This window comes from Pipistrellus hanaki, assembly GCF_964339955.1.
Source record: "Pipistrellus hanaki genome assembly, chromosome: 19".
Lineage (NCBI taxonomy): Eukaryota > Metazoa > Chordata > Mammalia > Chiroptera > Vespertilionidae > Pipistrellus > Pipistrellus hanaki.
The window spans coordinates 20482266-20495257 of record NC_140521.1 but is presented as its reverse complement, the minus strand read 5'-3'; the positions used below and the strand labels follow the sequence as shown (position 1 = coordinate 20495257).

At 46.7% G+C, this 12992-nt stretch overlaps 2 protein-coding genes across 2 annotated transcripts in view; one reads left to right on the top strand and one right to left on the bottom strand.

Annotated features, from left to right (window-relative positions):
- The window catches only part of RFC5 (replication factor C subunit 5), a 490240-nt gene that overhangs the window by 148309 nt on the left and 328939 nt on the right, over positions 1–12992 (bottom strand). The window lies entirely within an intron of this gene.
- KSR2 (kinase suppressor of ras 2) overlaps positions 1–12992 on the top strand; it is a gene marked incomplete at both ends in the record, with an annotated part of 266707 nt that overhangs the window by 105307 nt on the left and 148408 nt on the right. Inside the window, one exon of the mRNA XM_084868405.1 lies at positions 8000–8513. Within this exon, the coding sequence (XP_084724531.1) occupies positions 8000–8513 (514 nt within the window). The remainder of the gene's footprint in view (positions 1–7999; positions 8514–12992) is intronic.

The following is a 12992-nucleotide window of genomic DNA, read 5'->3' as shown; positions in this document are numbered from 1 at the left end:
AACTCCCAGGTCCCTTGGTCTGGAGCTTCCAGCAGAAAGAACGCTGTCTGTTCTCAGTCTCTTCCCAAGACTTCTCTTTCCCAGTTTCATCCTGTAGAGAGGGTCTGACTTCTGAACTTGGTGAACTCCCGGGACATTGTTCTTTAAAGTGGCTCCTTTCACAGAAGTGATTACAAAGCCAACAGATGTTTCAAGAATCTTCTGCCATCATTTCTCCTCATTTCACATGTCTAGGCAGGTAGTTGTCCAAACCTTTCCATGAAGATCTGGGGAGATGGCACTCTTTCTCATTAGTCTGCTCTGGTGAGGTCTGGTAGTTCGGCTCACCGGAAAGCTCCTGCTATGCCTACCCATGCGGTTTGCTTACCCTCCCATTCCTAAATGATCTTTGCACTTTCCTTTGACTAATGAACTGATCGCCTGGCTTCCTTTCTCTCATTCATTTCTTCGTTCATTCCAACATCCTTGGGTGCCCACTCAGTGCCAGGCATCTATGTGTGTTCTAGAGCCCAGGCTGGACAAGATCGGTGTGATCCACACAGACCTTGCAGTCGATAGGGAGGGGAGGAGAGCAACAATAAATGGGGAAAAAAAATAGGTGAATTCACATTTTAACTTTGCTACATGGGAAGGCCGTGACGGAGAATAACAGGCAGTTGGTTAGGGAAGAATGCTGGGTGGTTGAGCTGATGTATATGATGAAAGCCCATTTATTTTGGTTTCCTAATCTTATTTGCTGTTTTATATCATTATAATCAGCCTTAGTATAGCGACTCGGGCGGGGCTGGGGGGGGCGGGGGCACTGGGTTTTCACACTGTGCTCTGCGTGAAGACGTGGGCACTGTGGTTGGTGTTCAGGAAGACCTGGGCGTCCCGTGTGTTTCGTGTGGTTGGGGCACTTCTCTCCCCGGGGAAAAGCAATCCATCAGACGTCATTTCCTTTTTAATTCTCAGAGTAAGTAGAGCAAAGATAATGTTACCATTTATTAAGAGCCTACTTTGGTCTGAGTTTTCACTCTTCTTCCTTTATGTTATGGGTGTCATAAAACATGACGGTGGTTTTGGAGTATCTCCTGGACATTTGGAATATTTGTTGTGGGATTCTGGGTCTCCTTTGGGCAATATCGATTTTTGCTTGTTCATTTTGATTTTTGAAGCCACCAGTCTGGTTAGATCATGCACATCTGTCTTGCCTTCTGTGGGAGGCGATCCAGGGCCAGATCATTTTTCACAGTTTTCAGTGTGCTTCTCTGGGTTTTTTCAAGGCAAGTGTATCATGTCACACACAGAATTAGGGACCCCCTTCTCCAGCTCTTTTCTTTAGGGGTCCATTTTCCCTGGTCCCCTCTTCTGCTCTTCTGGCCAAAAGATAAGGGGAGGGGTTCAGTTGGAGTTCAGCTTTCTGTTCTGCTGCACTCCTGTCCTTGGGGTGAAATGGTGAAAGGACAGAAAAAAAAAAAAAAAAACCTCGTGGATTCCCCTCACATAGTCCACATAACATTGGCCTCATCCCTAAGCGATGGGGTGGGTTTTCTCTTGGGACCCTTGGTCTGGATGGAGTGCAGTGCTGGTGGGAATGTAGAATGGCTCAGCCACAGTGGGAAACAGTTTGGTGGTTTCTCAGAAGGTTAAACATGAATGAATATGTGGTCCAGCAAGTCCACTTCTAGATATACACCCCAAAGAACAAAAAATAGTTGTTCAAACAAATACTTGTATACAAATGTTCTTAATAGCCAAAAGGTGGGAACAGCCTAAATGTCCATGAGCTGATGAATGGGTACACAACATGTGATCTAACAATATCATGGAATATTACTCAGCCACAAAAAGGAATGAGATTCTGATCCATGATGTAACATGGATGAACCTTGAAAACACTTTGTAAGGTGAAAGAGACCAGTCAGCCAGATGGCATGGCTCAGTGGTTGAGTGTCAATCCATGAACCAAGAGGTTCTTGTTCAAATCCTAGTCAGGGCACATGCCTGGATTGAGGGCTCAATCCCTAGTAGGGGGCATGTGGGAGGCAGCTGATAGATGTCTCTCTCTCATAGATGTTTCTATCTCTTTATCCTCCCCCGCTTTCAAATAAGTAAAATCATATATATATATAAAAGAAGCCATCGTGAAAGACCATGCATTGTATGATTCCACTTGTATGAACTATCCAGAGAAGGTAAACTCATAGAGATGGGAAACAATTAGTGGTTGCTAATAGAAAGAGGGAATGGGGAATGACTGCTTAGTAGGTGTGGTCTTTTCTTTGGGGATTGATGAAAATATTTTGAAATTGATAGAGACAGAATTGTAAAGTACTAAATGCCATAGAATTCAACACTTTAAAATGGTTAATGTTGATTTCATCTCAATAAAAAGTAAATTAGAAAAAAAGAGCTTTGTTAAAACAGAAAAGCTACCCTGTTTCCCCGAAAATAAGACAGTGTCTTCTATTAATTTTTTCTCCCAAAGTTGTGCTAGGTCTTATTTTCAGGGGATGTCTTATCTTTCCATGCGCTAGGTCTTATTTTCGAAGGATGTCTTATTTTTGGGGAAACACGGTATCTATCCTGAAGTTAGTGACTATAGGTTAATCGGGCCAGATCTCGTGGTGGGGAGTAAAATCGCAAATGCTTTGTAGAGCAGGACCTGGGAAGCATTACCAGGTCAGAACCCAAGGTCTCTGCCCCATCCCATCTCCCAGGTGACTGACCTGCAGAGACTGGGGTCAGTATACTTGTTTAGTTCGACTTGGGGACACCTGGAAGAGGGACAATGCCCAGTGGGATCCACGGTTTGGCTGGATGCCAAGCTCATTCATGAGGCCTTAAGTTTAGATTCTTGTCAGTGTTGAATTGCTTTGACAACTGTGTGTTTTTCATCTGTCCATACTTACTTTTTTTTTTTTGTGCAATTATGTACACTAGAAACTTGAAAATTCTTCCTGGACTTCAGATTTTACCCTTGCAGGGATTATGGCTAAAACCAGTGTCATAGTTGACTTATGGAGGGTAAGAAGGCGTAGTTTCTGGTGGTGATCTGAAAGTGTTCAGACTTTCTAAGGCTTTCTAGAGGGAGGTGGGGGGGGGGCTCTTGAGAGAGCCATGGTGGTGAGAGGTACACGCCTGGATTGGAAGCCATATTCTTACCTGCTGTGTGATTTTGGGCGATTCAGTGTCTTAGGTAATCCTTTGTTTCCTCTACTGAAAAATGGAGACAGTAGCAGAATTTTCTTCATAGGGTCTCAGGAGGCTAATGTAAAGTGATGCATATAAAATTCTTAGGGAGAAACCATGATGGCAGCATAGGTAAACAACTGAAATTGCTGCCTCACACAACCACTTCAAAACTACAATTAAAGACAAAACAGACATCATCCAGAACAACAGGAAGGCTGGCTGAGTGGAAATTCTACAACTAGAAGGAAAGAGAAAAGTACACTGAGACTCAGAGGAGCTGCGGAAGCAAAGTGCAGAGGTACAGAGGCGCACGCATGGAAAGGGCTGGCAACTGAATACGCTGTTGTTTTTTTCAATCCAGAGGGAGACAAAAGCTCCTGACTGCTTTAAACTCCAGTTCCAGATGAGACTCTGGGGGCCCAGACTCATACGGACCCAGACTCATGCTGGACTGTCTGGCATCAGGTGGAACTTGAGGGAGGCTTTCTCTCAGAGGTGCCTCTTAGAGCAGGGCTGAGGATCAGCCATAGCTGTTTGCTCCACCCTGTGGATTCCCTGAGACCCCGCCCCACCCAAGCTATGCACAGAGGCTTTTGCATATGGATGTCTTGGCCCTTTGCAATCTAACAAACTGCAGTTGGATCAAAGAGACCCAGAACATCCAAAACAAGGCCCAAGGCCCCACAGCAGCTTGCATTGCTTCAAAGTTGGGCCTCATCTGGGCACCTCCAAACCCCAAACAAAGAAGAGGAAGCCGTAGATCTCTCCGTAACTTCTGTGGGGGCCTCAGGCAGAGGCTAAATTAGCACCTTCTTGGAGATCCAAGAGCCAGTGTACCCAAGGGTCAGAGTGGGAACATCCAGATTACAACTCCTCAGATCCATAAGGGACACACTCAGAGGCCAGACTCAGTGAGCACCAAAGCCCCACTGAAGCAAGTCTTCCCCCATAAGGGTATCTCCAGCACAGTTCTCCCATCATAGACACAGCTGATCCTCGCAGCCAATTGGCCTGGAATCCAATTCCTCCCAGTGATACCAACAACAATCAAGGCTTAACTACAACAAGACTACACAGTCCACAAAGGGGTGCACCACGAGGTCCACCTCAGGTAACTGCAGAGGCTAAGCCACTGGGCCCTATAGGACACTGGCACACAAAGCCACTCTATCAACACAGGGAAGCAGCCAAAATGTGGAGACAAAGAAACAAGTCACAAATGACAGAAATGGAGGAAAACAAACTTCTGGATATAGAGTTCAAAACCACGGTTATAAGGTTTTTCAAGAATTTTCTAGAAACTGCCGATAAATTTAGTGAGACCCTCGAGGATATGAAAAAGGACCAACTAGAAATTAAGCATACACTGACTGAAATAAAAAGTAATATACAGAGATCCAACAGCAGACTAGAGGATCACAAGAATCAAGTCAAAGATTTGAAATACGAAGAAGCAAAAAACACCCAACTGGAAAAGAATAAAAAAATATGGAGATAGTGTAAGGAGCCTCTGGAACAACCTCAAGTGTACCAACACTCGAATTATGGGGTGCCAGAAGAAGAGAGAGAGAAAGATATCAAAAATCTATTTGAAGAAATAATGACACAAAACTTCCCCCACCTGGGGAAAGAAATAGACTTACAAGTCCAAGAGAACCCCGAACAAAAGGAATCCAAAGAGGACCACACTAAGACACATCATAATTAAAATGTCAAAAGCAAAAGACAAGGAGAGAATATTAAAAGCAGCAAGAGAAAAACAATTAGTTACCTACAAGGGAGTACCCATACGATTGTCAGCTGATTTCTCAACAGAAACTATTCAGGCCAGAAGGGATTGGCAAGAAATATTCAAAGTGATGAATAGCAAGAACCTATAACCAAGATTACTTTACCCAGCAAAGCTATCATTCAGAATTGAAGGGCAGATAAAGAGCTTCACAGATCAGAAAAAGCTAACGGAGTTCATCACCACCAAACCAGTATTATATGAAATGCAGAAAGGTATTCTTTAAGAAGTGGAAGAAGAAGAAAAAGGTAAAGATAAAAATTATGAACAACAAATACATATTTATCAATAAGTGAATCTAAAAATCAAGTGAACAAAAAATCTGATGAACAGAATAAACTGGTGAATATAATAGAATCAGGGGCATAGAAAGGCTGTGGACTGACAGTTCTCGGGAGGAAAGGGGTGTGGGGGTTTGGGAAGAGACTGGACACAAATCATACACCTATGGATGAGGACAGTGTGTGTGTGGGGGGGGGATAAGGGTATAGGGGGGAGTGGGAACCAGGTGGAAGGGAGCCATGGAGGGAAAAAAGAAGAACAACTGTAATAATCTGAAAAATAAAGATTTATTAAAAAAATAATTAAAATGCTTAGAAGACTATCTGGTACATAGTAAATGCTCAATAAACAGTAACTGTTATTTACGTTAATAATAATTGTTCTTACTACGATTTTTTTGCATAACCAGTGTCCCTATTTAAACATTTTCAACCAGCATCTAAAAGTTCCATTTCTTGCTACAAAGTTATGAGGATTAAAGTAAAAACTTACTTTTTTTTGTTTCATTAGTAACTTCAGTCTAATATGTTCAACCAGCACCTAATTCTCTCTGGAAAGCTTGGAGGATTAAACTAACAAACACTTTGAAATAGTCACAGAAATTGCAAGCAGTGGCAATTTTGAAGAGTGGTCTCTTTGCCAGTTCTGTCTTTGAAGGGCTAAAGAGCATGTCATCCAAGGCTGGCTCTGAAATTCAGACGAATTCTGAGTCATGCGTTGGCTTGTTTATAGCATTTTAATGGGAAAGGATGAAGAAGTTAGACACTTGCCTAAACTTTTTGAAATCATTTCCTCCCTCGAAAATGTCTTTTATTTCTTGGTTCCTTACTAGAGAATATCAAAAGAAAACTCCCTGCATCTTGAAATGTCTTTAATCAATCCTCAGACCTTTCATGCCTTAAAACCTATTCCCTTCTCCCCGCCCAGCTCAAGACTTGAAATAAAATGGTTTTCCAGAAATGGATGACAAGATAGCAAGGGTTGAGATGAATAACCCTCCAAGCACCTTGGTACACACCTCCCCTATTTAAAATGAAAAATTACCCTTTTCCCTGAGACTCTATTAAATAGGGGATCAAAGCAGCAGGGGAAGAGTTGATATAATGCAGCCCATCACAGCAGCCTTCCGAGGGAGGAGTGGAGCCCCCGCCCCGGGAGCAGCTGCAGTGGGGCGATGAAATGAGGCTCTTTGCCTCTTCATCCCCAAACTTCGGATTTTGAAATGGAGGCATGGAGAAGCGAGGATTTGATGGTGATGGGAACTGGACAGGGGTAAAGACTTTCTTCCTCTCTGTCTTCGGGGCAAGTTAATTAAAAAAAAAAGTATTATTGATTTCAGAGAGGAAGGGGGAGAGAGAGAAAAATATATATATATATATATATAGAGAGAGAAACATCAATTATGAGTGAGAATCATTGATCGGCTGCCTCCTGCTTGTCCCTTACTGAGGACTGAGACCGCAACCTGGGCATGTGCCTTTGACAGAAATCGCACCCGGGACCTTTCAGCCCACGGACGGACGTTCTACCCACTGAACCAAACCGGCTGGGGCAGGAGTAAGTTAATTCAAAACAACTTCAGGACAGGGATACTTGTGGGGGAAAGTCAGTGCTTCCTTGAATATAGTGGAGGTGTGTGTGTGTGTGAAGAACTGTAGGCAAAAGGGGGCAGTGGGCCCAGCTTATCTCTAGGTGACTACCCTGGAAGAGGTTTTAGCCAAGTCCTGTCACTCATTCACAGCTCATTTATAAAATGAATCAATGGCACCTACTTTACAGGGCAGGTAAGGTAAGCACAGTGAATGCCTGGCGAGCAAATTGGATGCGTCCCAGGCACCCAGAATAGATGTCTCCAGCATCCTCAGTCACCTGCCTGCTTGTCTGCATCATCGTGCTGGTCCAGGCTCTGAGCTGACTCTATCTCACTGTGTGCTCCTTACTTCACGCTGATATTTGCTCAGATGCCCACTGTCACTTCCTCATTCTCTGCGGACCGAGGGACTCCCCAGCATTGTCTTTTTGTGTGTTCACAGCCCTGCTTTCTTTCCCACTATTGCACTTAATACCACTGACAATCACAGATAATGTATTGTACATGGCATCTTATAGATAACATTTTACCTGTGCCATTTATTTGTTTATCCCCCTTTCTTCCCTGTTCCACAAAGTATGTGAGTTCTGCAAGGACAGGAACTTTGGTCTTTTTCACTCATTGCTCTATCTTGCTTCCTAGAATAACGTCTGGTACCTGAGAGGGGTTCAGATAGCTATAAAACACTTGGATGAATGAGTGAATGCATTTGACCCTCATTGCACCCTCCAAGGGAGCCACAATCATTCTCATTTTACAGACGTCAGAACCGAGGCTCAGAGAGGTCAAGTAACTTGCCTAAGGCCACAGAACTGGTCATTGTTGGAGCCAGAGTTCTAAGCCAGATCTCTCCGAGTCTCTATGACACATTCTTTCCATTTCACCCGGGGAGGGCGAGAGCTATAGTTAGTGACAATGTCCATGTTGCTTCTTTGTGGCCTTGGAATGCAGTATATGATGAAGATAACTTAAAAAATATTTTTACTTTCTTAAACAGCTTTTATGTATGTTAAATGGACAATAAGCTTGTATCCTTTGAGCAAATACAGTGTAGTGTGCATATGCGGTCACATTGGTAGTGTGTATATATGTAATGTGCACATGTGCATAAGTACAGACAATGTAACACACCTGTTCTCTGCTCCTTTGTTACAACTCAGGTGGCAACCTTTCCAAACAAGACTGGACCATCCAGTGGCCCGCCACGGAGACGGGGAAGGAGAACAGCCCAGTGTGTGCCCCGGAGCCGACGCCATGGATCCGCACCCACCTCTCCCAGAGCCCCAGGTTGCAGTCCAAGTGCGCCCAGCTCTACTGTCACGCCAGCTCCACCCCTGGGACCCCTGTGTATACCCAAGTGGACAAGCTCACCGTGGACGCCTACCCAGGCCTGTGCCCACCGCCGCCCCTGGATTCAGGCCACCGTTCCCTGCCCCCATCGCCCCGGCAGCGGCACGCAGTCCGCACCCCGCCACGAACCCCCAACATCGTCACCACCGTGACCCCGCCAGGCACGCCGCCCATGAGGAGGAAGAACAAGCTGAAGCCCCCAGGGACTCCACCGCCCTCCTCCCGGAAGCTGATCCACCTGCTCCCAGGGTTCACGGCCCTGCATCGGAGCAAGTCCCATGAATTCCAGCTGGGCAACCGCGTGGACGAGGCCCACACGCCCAAGTGAGTGCATGGTGGGTGCCCGGGGCAGCTGAGCCCGGGGCTGGGGAGGGAGGAGGTGGGAGCTGCCTATCTTGAGGCCTAAGACCCGCCCAGCTCAGGGAAGCCTGAATAGACTTGTATTTCCCTCCTCCAGTTGAATGAAAGATCCCGCCTTCTGGGAGTCAGCGTCACTTGGTTGCCAGATTAAATGCCCCAAATCTATTCGCTGTAGAGGGTGGTACCACTTCTGGAAAAGACAAAGAGAAGACACTGTTCACTGTCTTGATTTTTGACTTATTTGATAGAATTGAAATGAACTTCTTAGTGTGATAAATGGGGAGATAGAAACATTTCTCCCAGGGCCAACCTCTCCACTGTGCACTGGCTCCTGACGGTGGCTTGAGTCATCGGGGCAGCTGCCCAGCACTTTGATTTAAGATAATGGGAACCGGGATGAGGGCATGATATCAGCATGGGAGGAGCAGTCACACGGAGACGGGCAGTACATGAGGCCTTGAAAACCAAGACAGAGGATAGGAACAAGGTTGGGGACAGCTGAGACCCCAGAAATGTCTCCAGAAGCTGGAGGCCGAAATGAGGAAACAATTCAAAGCCAACTGTGTGGCCTCAGTATGGCAGACGTAAGGTAGCCACAAGACAGTAGCCACAAAACAGTCATGATTGGTGGTTGTTAAATAGGGCACCTCTAGGGTCCCTACTGGGGCAAGGGCAGGTCCTGGGCCCACCCCAGAGTGAAGCTGGGCTTTCTCTACCACATTATGCCCAACGGAAGGATTTGATGATTGAGTCTCCATTCATTCATTCATTCATTCATTCATCATACAGTTTTACCAAGTCCTACAGGGATTCTCTGGTGAGCAAATGACCAGCTTCCCAGGAGTTTACAATGGAGAAGGAAAGAATGCTGAGTTGGGAGACTAGAACAGTAAGGTGTGTGGAGCAGGACAAGGAGGGCCATGGGTCTACATTGGAAGCATCAAGAAGATTGAGAGTCTGAGTTCCAATTTGGGAGAGTCTGAGCCCCACCTGTCAGTGAAATCTCTTCTCTCCTGCATTTGGTCTGGGAGCAGTTACTCCTCCAGGACATATTTGAGGCTCCTTTGTTTGCTGGGTGGGCTCATTCTTGGGCCTTCCCTGCTCTCTGTCTGTCCCAGAGACACAATGCTGCTGTGCAGACTCCCCCCTGAGGTGTCAGCTGCCTGAAGGGAGTCCTGCCCTGTTTAGTGGTTTTATTAGGCTCTGAAGCCCAGCAGCAAAACACTCACTGGCTTGTTGGTTCATTCTGCAAACTTGTTTTTCAGTGCTTTGATGTGCAGGGTCTGTGTGAGGGGCCTGGAGTTCAGGGAAAGGCCTGGAGCAGAGAAAGTAAGGCTAGGGCTGCAGGAGCCTGATGAGGATCCCCTAACATCCCAGGGAGCCAGGGACAGCTTCCTGGAGGAACCGTCCTCTAAGATGGGGATCAGAAAACGTCCTGTAAGAAGCCAGGGAGTAAAGGCCCTGGGCTCTGCCAGTCCCTCTCTTGCATCCACCCAGCCCTGAGGTTGTAAGTGAAACCAGCCATACGTGATAAGCAAATGAATGGGCACAGTGGTCTTCCAATACATCCTCTAAAAAATTAGTATTATTGATTTTTAGAGAGAGGAAGGCAAAAGGAGAGAGAGAAACATCAATGGATCCTACACACCTCTCCCAGAGATCAAGCCCCAAACCCGGGCATGTGCCCTGACCTGGAATCGAACCAGCAATCATTCAGTTCATGGGACAATGCCCAACCAACTGAGCCACACTGGCCAAAGCTCCTCCAGTAAATCTTTATTTATAAAAATAAGTGATGGGCTAATTTGGCCTTTGGGCTGCTATAGTTTGCCAACACTGGACCTAAGGAGGGACCTACAGAGTGAGCGGGGTTGGCCGGGTGAAGAGAGAGGGGAGAGTGTGGTGGCAGGAGAGTAGCAGGCTGGGTCCTGAAAATGGCCCTGGGCTCCCCTTGGAGTAGTGAGGGTGGAGAGGAGGAACTGCTGGGCAGTTGGGAGTTTATCCTGAAGTCCGCCAGCAGGGGGCCTCAGGAATGGCTCTCGTGACCTGTCACGTGTCATTTTAGCCTCATGGCCTCAGTCCAGTTGCTCTGAGCCCTTTGTTCCTGTTTTCTATTAATTAATTCTTCCAAGTACGCAGTACTGCCTCCCAGGGCGCAGGAGAGTGTGGCTCTGGCGGCACAGCAAGCAGAAGTCAGTGGGGGCTCTGCCATCTGCTTCTGGCGGGAAGGTGGCACCTTCCAGGGCTGCTTGTTTCCCTGCCTGCATCACCCTCATGGCCTCCTGGCCTACAGCTGGTGGGTGAGGGCCTGTGGGCACTCTGCAGTTTAACATGAGTGTGACCCGGAATGTCTGGTGGCTGCCCAGAGCTCTCCAGCTCACCTCCCTCCCCCTCCTGACCCCTCAGTCTGGAGGCATTTGTCAACTTGAATGAATAGAGGAAGAATAAAACTAGTAACAACTCTCCCCAGGCCTCTCCCAGGAGCTGTGAGGGGAGCAGGCGAGGTGAATTCTCTAGGTGCCTAACGGTTTTCAGAAAGTAGTCACCAGGCAGGCCCTGCTCAGGTCTCAGGGTAACACTTTGTACATTGGAGAGATGACCTTTCAGGGCAGGCTGCCACCACAGGCTCCGGGGGAGAAGATGCCTGCGCACCAACCTGGGCTGTAACCACTGAGCAGCCGGGGTGGACAGGGACCTGTGTTGGGTGTCACCTGAGGTTGGCACCAGTTTGGGTTTCACTTCCCAAGATGTTGAGCCAACATTTTGTTTTCAGTAAATATGAAGGAGGACTATCTAAGAAACATGTTCTTTGTACAGGGAAGGTACAGACTCATTTTTTTTTTTTTTTTTTTTTTTACACCCTCTGCTTTGTAGAACTTGAGAATTTAAGGACTTGAGAATTTCTCTATCTTTGGAGGGAGAGCTTTTTGGACAGCAACTCAGCCCTGAGGGGCAATTAGAAAGGCTTTGTCCTTGACCTTGATCTGAAGGCTAAACTTAGAGAGGCTTTCAGTTAAATGGCTATGGTTTTCCTCACACCAAACTGACCCTCCACTCCTTTCCAACTTTGCCTCCATATTTCTGTTACCATTCTCTGGTGCAGTGAATAAAGATGGTAGAAACAGCCAGCATTTATTGAGTTCTTACCATGCTGTGGGCATGGTACCAAGCACTTTCTATGTAGTATCAATTTCTACAACCTCACGAAGTAGTTGGCATCATCATCTTTCTGTTGTAGTGAAGAAACCAATATATCTCACTTAGGATCACATCTTCCCAAATCCAGTCTACCACCTGTTTTTGTAAATAAAGTTTTATTGGGACAGTGACACTTGCTCATGGACTGAATGTCTATTGCTGCCCTTGCAACCGAGACTAGGCTTGGTAGAGCCTAAGGGATTTACTACCTGGCCCTTTCAGAAAATGCTTGAGGAATCCTGCCCTTAGCTGATCGATGGCAAATGCAATACAGATCTGACCCAATGGCAGGACTTAAAAGACGATGTACCCCAGGCTGTTTCTGCGGTTGTGCTTGTCACTTGTGCATCCAGCAGGTTTTGAGTCCCTTACTGTGTTCCTGGGTTGTGAGTTCTTTGAGGGTAGAATGCTGTCTTATTCTTCTCTGTCACTTGTGTGCTTAACAGCTCTGGGTACATAGTTGAAGGCTCAGTGAATGTTTGCTGGAGGAATGAGTGAGTGAATGAATGAATGAATGAATGTTTCTCCACCTCAGCATTGGAAACCACCTTTCCCCCATGCCTTCCCTACCCCCCTGCCAGGCTATCAGTCTAGTTCTCTCTCTATTACAGACAGTGAAAGAAGCTACACAGGGAGGGCCCATGTCCAGGTACGCTCATGTAGAGCAGGGATGATGGCAAGAGACAGTGTCCCTGCTGAAGCCCTGCCGGGCAGGGTCATGTGGAAGCACCTAGCTGGTGCCCGAGGAAGCATTCCTTACTGTGCTTTTGGACAAATCCCTCAGAATTGTCCTCTCTCAGAATTCAAATTGTGAACATCACAACACACTCTGTATGCAAGCAGTGTTTCCCTGGCAGGCGCAGCCCAGAACGTGCACGTGTGGCCCCTTCCTGGAGCTGCTGCCTGAGGCCTGCAGGCGAGGGGGCTCTTCCACTTGCTGGCAGAGTTCCAGGGCCTGGCAGAGCAGCACCACTCTCCCTCACGGGCTGTTGCGAAGACAAAGTCTCCAGTGGGGAACTTCTTTGTGAGCAAGGCATATAATTCATATGAAATGAAAAGTTTCCAACTCAACAGCAAGGTGGTGTTGCCAGCATTTCACAGAAGGAAGCCAGCATTTATTGAGCACCAGTTCCTTGCATTCCTGCATCTCTCAGCACCCGTTAGCATTTGTCCCACTTGGAAATGAAGTAGGAAGCAGTCTTGACCCCCGAACTCTGGACTGTCTGGTGCCAAAGCTAATGGTTT